Here is a 20543-nt window from a genome sequence, read left to right as displayed (position 1 = left end):
TAGTCCACTGACATCTGGTTCTTATTCACTTTCCATAGGCTGGAGCTCGGGGAGGCAGAGAAAGCATAAACAGCGAATTTGGTTGCTGAAGATGAGTGTGTTTGTGTGTTTGTGTGTGCAGCTGTTCTTAGAGTTATCCCAATAAAAATAAACGGTTGTAAAGGTTAATGATAAACGCCGAGGTTAACGATCAGTCTTCACATGAAACTCAGATTCATTAAATCTCTTTGAATCTCTCGAGCTGTTTACACCCCCCCCACCCTTTTCCCCCTCAGCTCATTGGGCAGGATGAGGTCATAGGGATGCAGGGCTCGTGTGTGTGTGTTGGCCTGTATGAATTTGGGAAGCGGACTGCACTCCGGCGATGACTAAGTGCAGTGTGGTTTGGAAGCACTCACACATCACATGCAATCCTTCTGCAGACCTAAGTAAACCACGGGTTCGCCCTCATGCTGCAGGGATATCCCGCTAATCTAATCAATTTAATGGAGGATGATTTAGCTGTGTGCGTGGCACGGAGGTCAAACGGCCGTAACCCATCGCCTCCGTTGTTCATTCATGAGAAGGATAAGTGCCTGTGATGACATCAGCTATGCAAAAGTTAAGCTATTTTACTACTTTATTCCTGGCACCTTTCAGATATTTTGCATGTTTCTCTCCTCACTGCAGGGTTCCTGCAGCTTAATGCAAAGTTTATTTAAGAGTTTTTAAGGCTTTTTTTTTATGCTACTCCAAAATTGAAGACAATTTATTTTGTCCAACTGTTATCAAAAAATAAAAAATGACATTTTTGTCCAGTGAAGAAGTTAATTATCTACATCAAATGTTGAAAGAACAACCATTTTTTTTTAAAGTGGGACACATGGAAGACAATGAACATTATATTATCATAAAAGTATCTAATTGGTTTACCTACAGAAGCGGGAAAAATCTTGGCAGTTCTGGTTGTTTTTCTGGGCAATTTTGTGTTTCTCTCTGCATGTGAGATTGCACTGCTTGGATTCCCATTATGACAAGTTTAAGAAAGGGGATTTAATAAATTATTTAACAAAAAAATAGATGTTAAAAATTATTTTGAGATTTTACAATCCAACATCAGAAAAAAATCTTAATAAACTCCTACATCTGAGCATTTTCAAAACTTCTCAGAGATTAATTTAATACCAATTAAGGCCATATTTCGAGATTAATATATTCAATGCCTTTTCAGATTTCTTAAGGATCCGTGGGAATCCTGTGACCACATGACAAAGATGTAAAAATATTTTGTGGACTTACTTCAGGGCAGAGGACCGGGGCTACAGGGCTGGCCTGGCCGATGTCGTGGCTGGGTTGGCTTGAAGAAGGCTGGTGGTAGTGGTGGTGGTGATGATGGTGATGTGCTGGAGAGCGGAAAAGACCTCCAGGGACGTGGGACGGGCGTGGGGAATGGGGCGGAGGAGGGGGAGTAGGGGGGCTACAGTGAGCGGAGGAGGGCGTCTGGTGGTACATAGGGGGGAGCGGCTGGTGGTGCGTGGAGGGCAGGGGGAAGGATGGGGAGCCTGGGGAGGAAGGAGAGGAAGGGGAGGCCAGGTGAGGCTGGGACAAGTGGGGGCTGGGGTGACTGTGTGGGTGGTGGGGGTGGGGGTGGGGTGGTGGTGGGAGTGCGGGTGAGGGTGGGGTGGGGGATGCGGGGCTGCCCTGTGGGCTGTCCCATTGTGGTGTCCGCATTGCCCCGGGTGATGAGGTGTCTGTGCTGGAGCTGGGGACCGCCGGACTGCTGTGCTGCCAACTGAAGCTGGACGAACATCATGTGGTCGCCGACGCGCAGGGCCAGGGTGAGGGGGGAACGGCCGGACAGGAAGTCACTGACCTGCAGGTACAGGAAGGAGAATTTGAGCAATTAAGCTCACATACTTCTACAGAAAGGAAACAAAATAAGCAAACATAAGGGTTTCTCACACATTCATCTACTGCAATTTTAACTTTATCTACCACCACAAATACATTTTCTACTCTTGTAGTGCAGGGCATACTCTGGGCACAGACGGAGCAGCAGAACATCAGACGCATTGTAAGTGAAACTTAACATCTATTCTGTGTTTAAAAGTTTGCAGTCACTCATCAGCTGCTTCTCTCACTCACTGATTCATCTGATCAGCTCTGAACAGATCCACAGATCAATTATCCACTGCGCAAGGAGTACTGCCGACTTAAAAAAGAACGCATGGAGCACTCATGGACCTACAAAAACCTCTGAATTTAGAGAAGGGACATAAAATGATACAAAGGGAAATACTTTACATGATTTATTGGTGCAGTGGTATTTGCAAACTAAATCTGGACCCAGATTATGTACTGAGAGCCAAAGCCTTTCAAAAAGAGAAAAACTCCCCCACGCATTATTGACTTCCTCCTTTGTAAATGAACAGTCTGCACCATGGATGGCAGTTAAAATGCACACAACAGAGCTCTGAGCTCCCCCTCTCATAGAGACACAGACACACCACATTAGCCCATCATGCAATCAATCACTATTCTGTAACACTGGCCTATTTACATCTGCTGGGGAGCGGTGGATGAGGAGACCTATTGGAAAAAACACACAAATAGAGCCCACTCTCACTTTGCCTCCCACTGCCCCTCAGTCCGCTCTTAGTCAGCAGTGTCATTCAGCTCGGAGACAGAGGCCACCCTTCTGTCTGGCCCCGGGCCTGAAAAATCAGTCCCACGTCCAGGAAATACACCCCGCCTGCCTCTCAAATACAGAATGGCCGATTGTCCGCGGCGGATCTGGAAGGGCTGCCCATTTTTGGAGCTCTGGCAACGACTAATAGGAGCCAAGTGTGGAGGCCTTCACTGTCCCACCCGTGGCCCGGATGGACACACACAAACACCGAGTTGTCACGACTTGGCCAGAGGATTCACACTAAACAACAAAAGTTCTCTTGTCCCCCCTCTCCTGCATGCCTGCGGCTCTGCCGCTGCGTACTGCCACTCAGTGTGTGCATGTGTAGAAGTGCGTGTGAGCATGTTTATTTTTTAGCGAGAGTCATTCAGGGGTCAGAAAGCTTCTTCAGGTCTTGAAGACACAGCAGTAATGACATCTCAGGTTCTCCCAAAATAGAGGCAAATAGAAACAAGTGGCACCGGCAAATACAAAGTGACGTCTCTGTCCAAAAAGGTTTCAACAACCCCTACTGCCTGTGTGCTTTCAGTCCCCAGAGAGGCACAGAAGGAGGCGGGGAAACAGGAAGACAGAAGCCGAAAAAACAAGCGGAGGAGAGAGCACAAAGAGGACGGGAGATGGAGAGAAAGAATAATGACAAAGCAGAGAGAAGACAAGTAATAGAGACATACAAAGACAGCAAAAGAGAGCAGAGGCCTCACTCCCCCCAGACCGTGCAGCATTTGGAGTGTGCTTGTGAGATGCTGGCCTGTAGTTAACCCTGTGAATCGCCAGGCTCTGCCCTCCATCACTTCTCTCCCTTTTCTTCTGCTTATTTATTTCTCTATCGACCGCTGCCTCTCTGTTGCCAGGGTGACCTTTGCACATTGGTATTGACATGGCGTGGAAAAGAGGATGGAGGGAGAAGAGAGGCAGGTGAAAGGACGAAGGGGGTTGGGATGATCTGATGGTTGCGTTTCAAAGTGTAAATAATCAACAGCTATAGCGGCGAAAAATCTGCATAAAGGCTGCAGGATAAACAGAAACTCAGCCTTATTTTTGTGTAAACGCGCTGATGGCTTGTTGATTGTTAAGTCCGCGCCCATGATTACCCTGTTGTGGTAAGACAATAAACTCCGCAGGGCGGGGTGTGAAGTGAGGAGGAGAACAGGGCAGGGTGCTACCTGAGATGGAAACGTACAAAAGGTCACTGCTAGATGTGTCTGTTTGAGACCTCGGGGTGAGGAGGCGGGATTCTGAAAGTGGGTGGGGGAGAAAGAAAAAGAAAAGGAGGCGGAGGAGGAGACGCTGATTGTGTCTGTGACTGACAGCTGTCAGGAGAATGAGTCGACAGTTTGGCAGCACACACACAAAACGTGCATACCAAGTCAGAGGCCCTGAGGGACACCATCAACCCAGTGTTTAGTTAAAGGGAGGGAGGAGGATCATGGGGGAAACACCCCTGGGAAGTGAGTGTCTGTTTGTCTATGGTGCTGTTCTCCGAGCCTGTATCCACACGCTGCATATTGAGAGTCAACGTCCAGTAGAGACAGGTTACAGTTCACACCCGCCATCAGAATCTGCCTCGAGTGACTGCTCGTGATCAGATTTCAATTCCCTGCTCACATTTGATTTTATCTGCGAGGAAACTGCAACTGCTGCAAAACAGAAGTGCTCAGTCATACAGCTAGAACAGAGGGCTGCAGTGGCTTTTTTGGGCACTTCTACACATTGTCAGAGTTTTTTGAAGGAGGCAAATCAACTGTGTGTTGGAGAATTTTCATGCTAAATCCGATCTGTGACAACTTTGTGTTCACACTGTAGTATATATAATAATAAAGAGGAATCATCACAGTTCAAAGGGTATTTTTCAACCTGGACCCTATTTTCTCACTTTTTTGTGTCTAAGTGACTAATCGGAACAAAAACTTTTAAAACTAATCGAGTACTGTTTGACAATGAATAAGGCTGTATTGTAAACACTTTGCGCACCATAAATTTACATCCACTTAAAATGCTTGTTTTTGCCACTGACATGCTCAGAGTGTTATTATTATAAGTGTTTGAAAACATTTTGGAGAGGATCATTACGAGGAAATGAACAATCATTTTATCATCATAGAGCACACTTTATTCAAAGTCGACAGAAGCAAAATCAGAATCACAAGAACCATCCTGGTTTGTCTGTCCACAATTTCAAACCTCACCAACTCTGGTTTGGTTGAAATAAATCCGTAACTCGCCCAGTTCGGTGAAAATATGATGGCTTCACGCTTGCTAAAATTGGTGTTTATTCATATGGAGTCTGGTGGCTTTTTAGCGATTTAAGCAATGTTGACAGACACAACCTGAGCCTGTCAGTGGCAAAAACAAACCCCTTTAGTGGACATAAACTAACAATGCCAACATGCCCCAAGTGGTTGAACTGAAGCCTGTTTCGTGGCTGCTGGGTGCACAATCTTGCCCAATACCAACCATTAGTGACTTAGACACAAAACTAGAAGAACTGAGTCCGGGTTGAAAAATACCAAAGTTGCCCTTTAATTTTAAGTCTGAAAATGACATTTGCTTCACCACGCTGTTTCTGTGTGCCGTAAACACGTGTGAGACAAAGTGAGAGAAAAAGACAGACAGTGAGTGACAGCAGGAGAAACAGAGAGGAGGCTTGATTACCCTTATAATGACTGGTGTGGATTATTCAAAACCGCCGAGATGAAATTCATGAACTCCTACTGAGCTCCCAACACCACATGGCAGGCTACAAATTAGCCCGCGAGAGGAGCGAGCATTCTTACGGCCGTCTGTGGTGGTTTGTTATGAGAGGCACAAGACAGGGCGAGTGGAGGGCCCCACTTTTGTTGTGTTAAGGCAGACGGGAGAGAAAGCGGCCATTCATTGTTCTCTTTCTGATGCAGCAGCAGTGGTATGCAAAGAGAAGAGGAGCTCATGCCTGAAGAGCAAGGTGTGTGTGTGTTATAGGGGGAAATCTGATGGACAGTGGCATGACAGAGTGTGCTCAGTGACATACAGGTGTTGATACAGAGCTGTTCCACTTAATTGCTCCTCTTTAACAAGTGACCCCAGAGCTGGCGCCATCAACCATTTTGTTTTAGTAGTCGAGGTCCAGGAGGTGGTATTTTGTTTTGCAGGAGGCTTTGGTTGCTATGCAGTGATGGGGGAGAATATGATAAGGGGCGGCCAGGGGAGGAGGGGAAAAGATGGAGGAAAAAGAGGGGGGTTGGCATGAGAGAGGAAAGGATGGTGAAGGGTGGGGGTGGGGATGCGGGCGATGGGGGTAGGGTGTCAGAGTGGTGGTGGGTGATGAAATATTCAGTGAGAGTGTGCCTCTGGCTCCTTCCCTCTTTTTTTTTTCTTTCGACATCTCTGGCTGACAGTTTTATTTATTGGGGTCCCTGTGGTTCAAGGAACTCATTTGCAGTCGTTCTTCCTTTGCACACTAAGCGAACTAAGGGAGGGAGATAAGGAGTGAGGGAGGAAGAGAGAGGCTGAGGGAGGGCGAGGAAGGGAGAGGGAGGGAAAGATAGAGAGCGCTGGCAGCACTGAGCTGACATTCATGAACAACTGAGCAGCTTTGTGCCAGAGAAAAGAGGATAGAGGATTGGAGGGCGGGACAGGAGGGTGGAGAGAGGGAAGCCTTGAGAGGAGGAAGCCATTCTGCCTCCAAACGCGGCGGCTCACCTGTCGAACCACTACGCAAAAGGGGTACGGTTCAAAAACCTGCTTATTAACCCGCCTATCGACCTAGATGTTTTGATCGCACCAGGACGCTATTGATAGTCTCGCCGCAGACACACACCAGCTAAAGATGCAATAACAGCCTCTCAAAAGAGAGAAGGCAAAAAAAAAAAAAATCAATGACTTGCATCATGCCCCAAATCCTAAAAGCAGCCGGGGGGCTCTTCAAAGGCCCCATTAGAAAGATAGGAGTCTGTAATGCTGCCTGATAAGAAACAGAGGGGGCAAGAGACAACCAGCTGGCCATCACTGAATTTGATCGGCTGAGTAAAAAGAGAGATCAGAATGGCAAAGTTCAAGATGATCGGGTTCCAGAGCTAAAGCCACTCCTCATACTCCCAACTGTGGCGACGACTGACCAGCGATACTGATCTGATTCACACGATTCACAACCCTCATGCAATAACTGCAATTCAAGGCGAGCAAGAAATCCGCGTTTTCACTAGTTTGCTTCCTGCTGACACTCCTCTCACTCCACTGAATGCATTTTATACCTGCAATTGATAAGATTTAAAGAAGTATTTCACAGATTTAAAGATATCCCTCATATAAAACCAGGCTGTCTCTGCAGTCGAATGATGCAATAACAGCTAAACTGTAAGCTAAAACACGTTTCTGCCAACATTTGAGGCAAGAAATATGCAACTTAATAACAGAATCTTGTTTTCTATTTGATCAGCGCTGCTTAGTTTTATGGTTTGATCCTCATTTATATAGCCTCTCTTTTCACTGTGCAGGAAGCAGTATGGTGCCCACTTCCTACTCACAAACTCTCGCTATTACAGCTAAACATGGCTTTTTAATATGTTTCTGGAAACATTTTAGGAGAGAAATAAGCAGTGCAGTAACATTACCTTGATTTCTGTTTCATCAGCTCTGTCTAGTTTTACTGTTTGATCTTATTTTGGTCAAAGTCTTAGAGAAAAGAGAGGGTGATCAGCTGTATACTCTTTATCCACGCTGTTGGCGGCATAGGTGGCAGGCGATACGAATATGCGGAAGTAGAGGTCTGTAATTTGAGCAATAGCCCCAAGAGCCAGGGAAACTCTTCCAAGTGAGGCACTGCTTAGATGGAGGAAGTTTACCAAAGTTCATCTACACATATGACCCACATTGTTTTGATTAAAAGCTGGTTGAAAATCTGCAAAATATCCCTTTAAGCAGGATCCTGTGCTGATACAGAGGAGCATCACTCAAAGATGAGCTGTCTTTTTGCACCCAGCGAGACAAATTTGTAGAAACATCATCATAAACAACGATGGAAGACTGAGGAAACAGCACCTTCTGTTTGAGATAAAGTGGCAAATGGAGGGAGAGGAAGAAGAGGAGAGATGGAGGAAAAACGACAAGCAGAGTGGCAGTAAGAAACAGCTACTGTAATCATGCAAAACATTTCCTCAGGACACTTCCCTTTTCTTGTGCTGAGTATGTTTCTGTATACTTTTGTCCTGGTTATTTTGACCCCTGCCTCTCTGTTTCACCAGCAGCATATGCCTAATTGACTTCATTAGACTTGGTGGTGGCTATCAGACGTGACATTCCTGGCCTCCATCCTCCCACACAGTAGCCCCACTAGTCACGATGCCTGCTACTTGAATCACAAAAGCTCAGCGTCGCCAGGGAATGGGAAGAAATGACGGTCACGACTCGAATGCGGGAAAATAAGTCTCCCCTGGACCGCCAAGCTAAGCGAGGGAACCCACAATGACACTGACATTAAAAATTGACGCTGCCACATACACATGCAAGCAGATGCATACACAAAAAAAGGACAATGACATCCCCTGCAAAATCCATCTATCCCTTGATTGCACCACAACACACCTTGATCCCCCCCTCCCTCTGTGCATTTAAGCATCACAAAGGGGATTACACAGGTGCAAAAATACTGCGCAATCAGCTTATTAATGCAATTTTCAAGGCCAGGATTTACATGCGCAGGGGACTGAATAGGCCTTTAGATCAGCATTGTCTTGTATTCCATACACAATTTGATTTACACACACGGCAACAAATTAATTTCTGTAGCTTTCATTCAGGCAACAAAAAGAATTACCATTCTAAAGAGCAAAGACTCCCGCTCTTATGCTGCACGCATATAAAAAGCCTTTATTTCAGTGGCAGTGGGGAAGGACAGAGGGAGCTGCGTGCTATAAAAAGGGGGAGGATGCTCTCTCGTATTGACCAACAAACACACTCGAGTCATTTTTCAATTCCTTGCACTCCCAAATCCTCAATACAATTACTCTCCAATGATTTCCAGTGTTGTCAATCGTGCTGATTAACTAGCATCTGGATAAGGTGGTCTACAGGGTGTAGGGCTGGAAAAAGAAACATATTGAGCAGCTGCATTGAGCTGATTTACACACAGACATGCACAGCTGATTGTTCATATACACACACTGTTATCCAAAAATATGCAGTTTCCAGAAGTAGACCTCTTCTGTCCATTCCCTCTTTTCCAATAGATTCTGCTTAAATTTCATCATCTGTGACTGAGCCAAGCATCTGAGCTCACCCTCCCCATTACCTACACAGCTTGCACACGTGAATCGACTTGACATGTTGCAGAATAACTCGTGCAAACTCCCTTTCTGTTCTCCTCCACCTGTCTGGCCCAAACCCCCAGGGAGGCAGAGAGGAGGAAATGAGGTGAGTGTGACCCAGAGGTGACTCCCACCACAGACTGTTAGATCTTTTTAGTTTGCATCTGCCTGCTTCTAGACACAATGACAAAACTGTGCCTTGTTGTTCCTAGAGGAAGAGGAGGAGGAGGAGGAGGGGAGTGGATGAGGACAGGAGGTGCGTGTTGGCGGGAGCGAGAAAAGTAGAGCAGATACATAACGGCGTATTCCGCTGGGACATATGGAATGGCAACACACAGCCTCCTCCCAAAGCAATCTGTGTTAGTGTTCAAGGCAAAATTTGTCAATCTGCAGCCTGCTGAGGCGCGCTCCAGCTGGGCCGTGCATTGATTTTGAAACCAGTATGCGCTGCTGTAGCGGCACTCGATTGCATATGGACGTATGGATGCAGGATGAAAGGGGGAGCAAACTTAAAGAGTGACCCCTCAATCATGTGTTTGAGGGGTTTGTCAGCTGGGCAGGTTCAGAGCTCATGCTTTAAGACAGGAACAAAGAGGTGGCTGCATGGGGGGAAGGGCAATGGGGGGATGGTGAGGGTGATGCCTGCCTGCCTGGTTGGCTTTTATTCTAACATCAATGTGCATCAATGAGCAAATAGTCCCTGTGTGCTGAGAGGGACACATAATCCTTCTCTCTCTGTCAAATACCCGGATCGATAGATGGGGAGCTGATGTCACTGTCTGCATATGCCCAGAAATCGTGAATATTGCTTTCACTTCCCTCTCTTGTCTTGTATTCATTTGACTACTAGGATCAGACATTTTCTCATTCTCTGAACTCAATCCTCTTAAATATATCCTTTCAGTTCTGGTATATGTGTGTGTGCGTGGCCGCATATGTAAGCTGAACACACAACCTCTATTTAGCAGACAGAATGAGAAGAGACTAGTGCAGGCAACTGTATTTTGATGGGCTGTCAGGAGGCAGTGGCTTAATGCAGCTTAGATGTCATGCAAAAAGTCTAGTGAGATGCCAGAGGAGGAATTAAGGCGGCCCAGGATTGTCCTTGCTGAAGAAGCCAGCCATCACGGTCAGACCGAAGCAGCTAGCCGGACTTGCAAACCACAGCACATTTAAATTATAGGGCCCTGGGAGAGCTGTTAAGCAGAAACAAGAGAGGCAGAAGGAGGAAAAGAGGGAGACGGAGTGAAGGGGGAAAAAAATCCCATTTCGATAATTGCCGGGGCTCCATTTCCATAAAACATTTTCTATCTAACTCGCCCCGCAAAAGTCTGAAACAGCCCTGGAAGCTGTCATGTTCTGCTTGGTTGGCTGGCTAGCTAGCTGCTAGCTGTGAACTCCCCCAGAATCCTGATAAAGGAGACATGAAGTGATCCGCTCAGCACCTGTCTTCCACGAATGCACACACTTCCAAGCAAAACACCCGATCTGGAAATGAGGCCTCAAAATACATATACAGGCGGGTGGTGGGGTGAGGGGCATGGATAGATTACTGTACAAGCATAATGGATACAGGCCCAGGGGCCTTAAGTGTCAGGGGTCTCCCTGGCCTTTACTTGGAAAATGTCAAATGTCAAATAAACAAGTACCACAACACAACACCAAAAATAAATAAATAAAATGACCTCACAGAGACATAAAATTACCCCTAAAGAGACACAAAGAGACACAGAACAGCCACAAAGTGACACAAAATGACTGATAAAGACATACAAATACCCCGAAGAGACATAAAATTACCTTGAATTCACTCAAAGTTACCTCAGAAAGACCCAAAGCAACTACAAGGATATACAAAATGACTACAAAGCCACACATAATTACAAAATGAACACACAAAATTACCTCAATAAGATATAACATTACCTCAGAGAGACCTAAACAACTACAAAAAGACACAAAACGGCCACAAGGAGACATAATATGACTACAGGGTGACGCAAAATGACGAATAGAAACATAGAAATACCTAAAAGAGACACAAAATTAACTCTGAGAGACCCCAAAAAACAAACACTGACAAAGATAAGACACAAAATTACCTAAAAGAGACACAAAATCCCTATAAAGTGTATATAAGCATAAAATGACAAGAAAAACACAAAGTACCCCGAAGAGACACCAATTTACCTCAATAAAACACAAAATGACCTAAAACAGACCCAAACGACTACAGAAAGATACAGATCAGCCACAAGGAGACACAAAATAACCACAAAAACCATTGTGCAGTCAGTGTGTCTTGCTGGGGCTCTTTGCATATCTGCACTCATGATGAATCTCATGATCCACCAATGGTGAGGGGTTAAAAGAGGCCCAGGGGTTCATACCCGCTTCTTCCACCCCGACCAGCAACCACCCCACATCTCCCCGAGGCTATTTTTGGGTGTATGGGCATATCAGTTATCACGTCAGACACTTTTAAGAGCTAAGTGCATTGATTGATTTTTGATAGCCCCTGAGTTAGGGGAGGGGGGAGAGAGGAAATGAGGGAAAGCTTTTGTGTTCCTATTTTCTAATCTTACTCAGATCCTTAATCTCTCTGCAATCTATATCATTCCATTCTGCTTCATGAATTATAAAGAGGAATCAATTTCTTAGGATAAAAACACACTAAAGCAGCTTTATGCCTTTTTTTTAACCTTTTACCCTGCTATCCACCTCCCCGTGCCTTTTATTCTCTCTGCCCCCACAGCAGGATTACAGTTACGTAAATATGAATTCAACGGTAATGTACTGTAAGCGATTCTTGAGAAAAAAGCATCTGAGTCATAATGAATCAAAGAGTAATAGGGACACAGGAAGGTGAGAAATCTGCTCTGCTGCCGAATTATCATCTTCCTCTGGTGAAGACGCCGGTCACTCATGGCTGCCCAGCAGAGGCGTACCACATGATGGGCACGGCTTGCTTCCAGCCCACTACCACTCTGAAACACACACATCCAGTAACAGACGCGTGCACTTTCACTTGCACACACCTACACACATGCAGTCATCTGCTGTCAGCGCTACGAGACGCATGCTGAGTTCACACACACAACAAGGGCCAGGATTTCCACCAGAAAATTTTCAGCAGGGAACGGAGCCATGGTGAACCGCACTCCGCTATCTCCGATCGGCCCACATCCTCTGATAAAAATTCAACTTAATGTACAGTATCATTCTCAGGACAAACGCATCATTCATTTCACCGTCATGTACTGTTTTGACATCAGTCAGCAGCGCATCACTGATACGCTTACGTACATCTCAGTGTTACCCAACGCTACAAAAGGAAGTAGGTCTGAGTCAGTCAGTCAGCTGCAGAGTGTTGCATACGTCACACTGTTGCCTGTGTGCATTCAGCCTTATCGCCTCTCTTCTCGCTCGCGCTCTCTCTGTGGCCGGCACACAGAACTCTTTGCCTTTTTTTTCACTTTACTCTCACTATTGATCACTTTGGTGAGTCATGCCACACTGACTCAAACGCATAGTGTATTTAAGCAGAGCTGTTTCACTGTAAGTACGAGGAGTAGGCCCCATTCGGGCTGTGCATGCACGCTTGGGCTTCCAGGAACCCTATGCTAATACTGAGTGAGAAGGCTGTCATCTGATGATCCAGCACTGTGCGTGTGAGTGTGTGTGTGTGTGTGAGTGAGCGAGACTACACTTGATCTCCATGCAGCCACAGCACACTTCCTGGAAACTTGCCGATACATGTGTGTGTGAATGTGTGTGGAGCATGAAATACAGGAGGAGTGGAGAGAGATTACGGGTAAAGGTATAAACAGAAAGGTGGAAGTGAGTGTTATGTGCCGGTCCTCTCAGCAGCTCACAAATAAGCCTTTCTGGCTTCCTGCAGCAGCGTGCACGCACACACACACACACACACACTATCACAGATGTTACTAGGATACAAGGGGTGTTGCTGCTTATTATAACCTAACAGCTCACACTGGATGTCTAGCTTGGCTTGGCTTGTTTAAGAGGCTGAGATTAGACAAGCAAAGAGGCTTGTGCCTGTGCAGCCTGCTCATCTCATCTCATCTCTCTCTGTCCATCATATCTGGGTGTTGCTCTGCACTTAATGAAAGCTACAACCGCCCATATCCCCCATGCAAACACACACAAAAAGCCCAAAGCTCAGTTTAGAGGGTTAGGAAGTTTGTTGGGTTTTTTCAGTGTCAACACAGAGTCTCTTACCTGAGTTTCTGTTAGACTCTCCAAAGCCTGCATTACTGACTGTTCGGGTCTTGATGCTTGAGACTGCAAAGAGAAAGAAAAAATCAATTTCAATGGATTAAAAATGTGCAGTAATCAATTATTTAAAGTGCAAAGGTTCAAGAAACATGCTAGAAAGGTTCTAAACAACATAAAATCCCAGCCAGGTGAGCCTTACCATTAATCCTGCTTCAACTGTTGGTACAAGTGTTAACTTGCTCCCATCAGAGATGCCCAGATCCTGGAGTTTGCCTGAACTTAGTCGCCTGCAGGGTTCGAGAGAACAAGATAATTAGACTGTGCTGACAATATCTTCTCTCCTCAGACACACAAACAGCCTTCAGCCAGGGGAGGGGGGCAGACAGAATTCAAAACTAGTTTGGAAAAGAGCCGTGGGTGAAAAGCTCCATGAAAGAGAAGTATTGATTGGCCTGTCATATTTCAATTTCGAGTATAGTGGAGCTTGACAACCACTCGCAGTGGATATCTGGCACCACTGCCACTTGCCTAAGTGGAGGTAAGTATTTTCTTTTTGCTGTTTTGAGCAGTTTCAAATGAGGAGCAGAAACCAAAACCACAACCTTTTTAATAGTTATGAGAAAAGATAAACAGCACATGCAGCTATTATTGTCTTTATTGAACTGTTGGCTGTCTCTGTGAAGAAAGTTGATACATAATACATTCCCAGGGCTTTACTATTTAATGTGTGGTGCAGAGCAGGTCTGCTCCACAATGAGGAAACTGCCTTTTCTTGCAGGTCACGATGCAGTGAAACACACTCTCTGCCTCCCTTAGTTAGTTTAGTGAAGGGTGTTCAGGACAGCTTGCTGTACAGGCATGACCCAAATCTCACCCCATGCAGCTGAACAAAGGCCCTCAGCGATGACTTACTTGTAGGTCTACAGTTTGAGGAGCAGTAGGAGATTAAAAAGGAGGTTTCAGGTTTTAAAGGATGATGTGATTCATTGGGTGATTACAATGGGTGGGAGTGGATAGGGGCTGAAAAACAATGCTGACTGTCTGCATGTACTAAAGGACCCCTTCTCATTTTTGCATAACACCACCTGCACTGCTGTTGGCTCATTTAACCTGATTCATTCGGGAACCGCCTCATACTGTAGGTTTCGGTTGGTTTTAAATAATAAAGGCTTTTACCCTTTGAAACCTGAATCAGCATTACTTTTCTTGTGGTGCATGTAGATGCCTTTCACAAGTGTTAAAACCCTTTAACCCTCAGCAAATTGGTTTGAACAACTTGGGAAGAAATGAGCTGTAAATTGTGAGAAATTAGTAGATTTCGAAATTATTATTTTTTTAAATGCTCTATTTATAATATTAATAAATATATATTCACAATTGGTTTTTACAAAAATATTGTAATTTTAAGCTTTTTTTCATGTCATTTTCTTTCTTTTTATAGATTTTTGGGTCATTTTCTTGTAATTTTCTTTTTACTAATTTCTGGGTAATTTCATCTTCCATTGCTTATTGCCTTCTTTCCCATGTTTTTGTAAGGAGTCAAGCAAGCTTGCCCAGGTTTCAAAGGGTTAACTCCCTTGTCCATGCAGTGCTGCACTAATGTGCTGAGTGCTGGCAAGCCCAGAAGAAATCCACTGAAACCATTAAGGAGTTGTTAAGGCTATTACCATGCAGCACTTTCAAAGCAACAACTCAAAGATGCACAACATATATGCCTGTGCACCAGCAGAGTAAATAAATTACCAGGTCCGTGTGACTTTACTCATTAATGTTTAACATGTTTGATTCCCAGAGCATTAGTAATTCAGTCAGGCTTCAGTATTTTTAATGAAGGAGGCTTGAATCAATGCAAGTCTGCAGATCGCCTCGTCAATACTGTTCCAGTGACCGGTGCGTCCCCTATGCGTAATTCCAATACCGTGCGTCCTGATGGTCAGTGGTTTCCTTGAATGTATTGACGACCAAAGCAACCAAGGTTGGCTCTGAAGCTCCCGGGAGCTCGCATAAATCCGAAATAACGATTAAAACATATCACTGCATGGCCCCGGAGGGTGAACGCACGTAAACTCGCATTTTTTTAAAATGCGGAATAGCCTAGACATTACGGCTCATGATATCAGTGCAGATAGGAGCAGGCCTGTTAGGACAAAAGCGTAAATTAATGTTAGTGCAAAAACGCTTCCGACGAGAGTTACTCACGTTTCTTTGTGTAGCAGAGCGAGTCTCTCTCTTGGCACTTTGAGTCTTTGTGACAGTCTCCTCTTCAGTCCATCCACGGTCTCCTCCTGAGGCAGGGAGAGCTCGAAGCGTGTGCCGGTGGTGGAGTGGATGTAAAGATTCATGGAGGGGTCAGTCGGGACGGCCTCGCAGGACGAAGCCCCGCGACTGGTGCAGCTCCGGGCGCTGGGGTGCTGGTCCATCCGATAACCTGTGGTCAGAGGAGGGGGGAGACAAGACGAGCAGAGCCGGGGGTGAAGCGGGGGTGAGGAGGAGGATGGTGAAGCCGATCCGTCGCTTCGGCTTTACCGTCCCTTGTTCTGCTTGCAAATCAAAGGCAGCATTCAGAGAGCTTTCTGTCTCTCTTTCTTTCTTTCAATCGCACAATAAAACCGTCTTCTCTCCGGTCGATATCATGAGAATATTCCCCACATACGCTTTTCTCTTTGTTTGATTTCTTTGTTGTCTTCTCCAAAAGTCTTCCTATATGCTACATAGATGAAAAGCCAGGCAGAGACGCGTGTATGTTGACGGCAAACAATGCCATGGACGCTCACTTACGCAGCTTTAAAACTGCAAGGTCTAAATAAAAAAAAGAATATAAATTCCTCTCCGTGTTTCTGTAAGCCTTTGCAAGCTTTAGATGCGAAAACACACGGTCCGTAAGCTGCATACGGTTAGTTGCGAGAGGCTCTCCGCTGCGCACTCATACCCACGGCAGCTCCAGTGAAATATCGACAATGAACATTGTCACAAAGTATCCCACTTCCACCATCGATAAAAATACGCCCACAGCCCACAGCCGGCTCAGCCAATCACGGCAGAGCTCCTTCAGGACGCTGCTGATTTCAGCCAATAGGAAGGAGAGATCCACACCCACGTGGAGGGCAGGCGAGTTTAGGCCATTCATAATAAATTACAGCATAGAACAAAAATATGTGGCCATATCACAGAAGCATACAGCAGCGGTGCCCAAAATGAGCTCCGCGGAGTTTCAGAGGCCGCTGGAGGATTTGTGGGGACTCAATTGTTTACTTTTCCGAACTTATACAGTTAATTACTTAAAATAACATCTATCTTGTCCGACGATACATTCAATGCAGCGTTATCAAGAGTACTGGTGCAGATATGGCTATCTTAACGACTTTGTATGACACTCTGCACTGGTATATCTGATTAAATAGATGGGCTGTAGTGGCAGTAATAGTGCTGACGTCATCCTCTTTCCACTGATCTCAGCAAAATGCAGAAACTATTAAAGTGAACGCGATTGGCATGCAAATTAAACACCGGACATGATATATCATTTCAGGAAAAATGCCATTTCACGCGAACTATAAACAGCGCGCATGCCAGTAAAAGACAGAAAACACTGTGCAAAAGCAAATGATGTATGAAGCATGATTAAAAGTGGACGTGCACAACTTCATGTTTTCCAATAAGGTAGGCACGTTTTTTATCAGATTGGGGGTACAGAGGTGTTAATATGTTTTTTTTTAAATGCCACGATTCTTCTTGCAGCTACACATATTTTCCTTGAGTCTCCCAGAGTAACTGTGGTAAATTCATGACTCCCCCATGCACCATATAAACATATTTTACAGTTTCTGACTATGAAGATTTTGGGGAATAAAGTACGCATTTCAAACTGACCTGCAAGTTTTAGAGTTCTGGTATTATTTTTAAATAAATACAAAAATCGCCAATTTTAAGTTGAATTTCCCTACTCTAAAAAAAATAGAATAAATTTAAAAATAATAATAATAATAAAATCCCCTCCCAGTGCTTGAAAAATCAAAGTCCCTCCCCATTTTGCACCCACCTCATCTCTCCTAAATAACGAACAGTCTCTAAATGTGTGATCACATTTCAAAACCAAGTAGAGAAACTTTGATTTTTAAAACACAAAACTGGCACCTACTCAGGGTGACTTCACCTCTACAGTCAGCCTTTAACGTCATAAAGAAGATACTCGGTCGCCACCCAGTGGCCAAGAAATAAACTTGAACAACTTGCATGAGATTCATAGTTCACTCAACTTTTTTTTCTTAGATAATTCAGTTCGGATTTTACAGCAACTTTTGCTTGTCAAGAGTAACAAATTCAGTTGTTTCTTATCCACAAAATATGCTATTATACACTTAACATGGTTGTCACTACACTAGCATGTTGTAACAAGGTTGTTATTGTCTTTTCTTAACAGATAACATCAGCAACGACTTACTGTCAGCTCCTAATACTGATTTACAGTAACAATGACATTCTCCTGTCGTCGATACCAGCCTTATTAAGTTAATCATGTCCGCAGTATTTACATAGTAGGTGGCTCATCCAATCACTTCACAACAAGCTTTTATCGATCCGTGATTGACTACTTCAATCAATTTCTCAACCCAGCGACACAAATGTTAAAGCCTTGATATTAAAGTGTACTCACCAATTATTGTGGCGAAAACTGTAAAGCTTCGCTCAGAGATGAGTTGTGTTCCTGTCTGTTCCCCCAGCTTTGGCATGTAAAACAAACCCAAACCGTGATGAAGCTCTCAGATAAATCCAAATACTTAAATATCCAAAAGGCTTTCTCCGTAACAAGCCCGTGCGTGTCCAGCGCGCGACGTTTCACGCACCAGACCTCGAGACTCCTGACCAATAAGGAGCTGCAGTAATGTCCTAAGATGCCTCGGCGTGTTGTTAATACACCGGCGTCTTTCTCGGTAATAAGAGCACAGTCGGGAAGGTGAGACACCTCTTAACACACTCTTCTCGGATATGGGTGGAGAGTAGTGTTCTTGTTATGTCAGCGTGTGATTTAAGGTGGCCTCGCGACGCTGTGACCGCCTCTAATGTCCCGCGTGTTCCCGTCGCTGGGAAAGAATGTGCCCACGCAAAGCGGCCACAGATATCCAACTGTGTCAGTGCAGCGGCTCTCTGGACACCAAAGAAAGGCTTTTAATGGCGCTGGGCACCGAAATAGCAACAAACACAGCAGCAGCCTGTTGTCTGCCACCTTAACAAACAGTTAATGAAATGAAAGCCTCGGTGATATGAGGGGTGTTGCCAGTCTTTGACGACATTAGAGAGAAATGTCACCGGGCAACAGAGCAGGTAAACAGGCTCCATGGATACGAGGGCATGTACACCGATAAACAAAAAAGTTTTCGTGCACGTTTTGTTGCACAGTTTGGGGAAATTTACCTCTTATGGGCATTTGTGAAAAATGTCAATAAAATCATTTTTATTTTGCCAGCAAGGCCAGTCATGCAACTTACATTTTCATACACGGCTGTATTTTATGCAACATGAAGAAGTATTTAGGTTAGGTAAAAGTGAAATCACAATAAGAAAACCTAGATTTAAAGGTTTGCATTCTAATCTTCATTTCATTTATTTGTTTATTTAACCTTATGATGTTCCATTACAATTGTGTTGACCCAATCCACATGTGAAACACCCAAATAAACCTATAAGCTATAATGCATATATTAACTGAGCATTTTGCAAAAAACTTAACATTAGAGGCTGTGAGGTGGATTCTGTTGCAATGACAATTTGACATGTTTCTCTGGATGTTTTGCTTCTATACAGATGCAGAATATTTGATATTTAAATGGTTAAAACAGGGACAATATGTGTATTGCACCAGTGATAACACAATGCAAATTTTCTTCTGTTGTCCTTGGACATGGATATATAACAGTATAAAAATTACAATTAACTTTGCAGTGGGCTGGAGAATTTAATTTTTTTTTCACACTTGGGGAAAATAAAGTGTATGCTGGGCGGCTCTACAGGTACATTTTAAGGGACATGGCAACCATTTCTGTCATATATGAAAACATTGTAACTGTGTACTCTTCCACAACCGATCCTTATCCAAAGCAAATTACAAAAGACAACTGAGACTAATGTATACATCTATTTGTTTTTATGTATATGCGTGTGAGTATTTATGTTTAAATTTTGATGTATGTTGCAGTTTGCTTATGTATGTCTAAAATGTGCACATGTATGCATATGTATGTACGTTTTTATTTTAGTTTTATTTAACTTGTCTTTCAGTTTTTCTGGCGGGGGTTTGGGGATGGCATGCATGCCAATATTTTGGTATTCCATGCTGATTGTACTGCAGTTGCTATATGGTTAAAAAGCAGGGGGAAAAAATCCTCATAACATAAATAACATTTTTTGGACAGACTAGTGCATTAACAAGAGGAGAGGCATTATCAGACCTTAATGACAACACACTGGCTGTCTTCCAACCATTTTTAAACATTAGTTTTAATAGTTACACACTAACATGCAAAGGGAGAATTTTAGTGTTTTGGTGCCATAGGTTAAAAATCTCAAGTATTTTCAGTTTAATTTAAATATTAAGTGTCAAAGAAATAATTACAAACTGCCCCATTGAGATATTACACCTTGTTTTATTCTTATTAATTGTATTAAGAAGCAATTATATGTTGTCGCTGGTCAACAACATATAATTGTGTCTTCACTTTGCTGTGGTGTTAGCGTTAGCCAGTCTTTGTTACTTTGTAGCGTTACAGCTAAGTTAACTACAACCTTTTGCTACAGATAACACTTTTGTGTGATTGTTGCAGAACAAAAATACTAAGTTGAACAGATGACATCATAAGCTGACATTACGAAGCTGTAGTTCACCGTAACGTTAGCAGTTATTAGCTAACTTTAGCTAACGTTACCTAGCAAAGTTTGCCGCAAGGTGATGTGACACACAGTGTTGCCGACATAATGTTTGTCTCTTTATGGCAGATTTGGCTAACACTATGCTGCCTAACCTCAGAACAAATGTAGACATCCTTGTTTATCTTGTTTGCGTGCCACACAGCTTAACTCAAAGGAGACACTTTGCTCTGTTTATGTGAGGTTTAGGGAACGGGATAAAATAGACTCCCCTCTAGCCTCTCAGGATAACTCATATCAGTGCTGCATTTACCCCATGCACGTTGTTTGACCAATTTTTAAAAAGTTATAACTGTATAAATTTGAATAAAACTGCAGGAAAAACAACATTTCTGATGGTTTTTTAATGAAGAGCTGTGTCCGAAACCGTCCCCTTATTCACTCACTCACTATTCATATATCATGTAGTGCATATTAAATAGTGCACTATATAG

At 44.0% G+C, this 20543-nt stretch overlaps 1 protein-coding gene across 1 annotated transcript in view; it reads right to left on the bottom strand.

Moving 5' to 3' along the window:
• The window catches only part of midn (midnolin), a 33893-nt gene extending 15500 nt beyond the window's left edge, over positions 1-18393 (bottom strand). The window contains 7 exon segments of the mRNA XM_042482293.2: positions 1279-1632; positions 1635-1660; positions 1663-1852; positions 13192-13254; positions 13388-13475; positions 15388-15616; positions 17843-18393. Coding sequence (XP_042338227.2) covers positions 1279-1632; positions 1635-1660; positions 1663-1852; positions 13192-13254; positions 13388-13475; positions 15388-15616; positions 17843-17918 — 1026 coding nt within the window. The 5' untranslated portion in view covers positions 17919-18393.
• Positions 18394-20543: the final 2150 nt, after the last annotated feature.

The sequence above is a fragment of the Plectropomus leopardus genome, chromosome 5 (genome assembly GCF_026936395.1).
Source record: "Plectropomus leopardus strain MGB_pleo_1.0 chromosome 5, ASM2693639v1, whole genome shotgun sequence".
NCBI lineage: Eukaryota > Metazoa > Chordata > Actinopteri > Perciformes > Serranidae > Plectropomus > Plectropomus leopardus.
The sequence above is the reverse complement of the archived record's forward strand: the minus strand, read 5'-3'. Positions and strand labels throughout refer to the sequence as shown.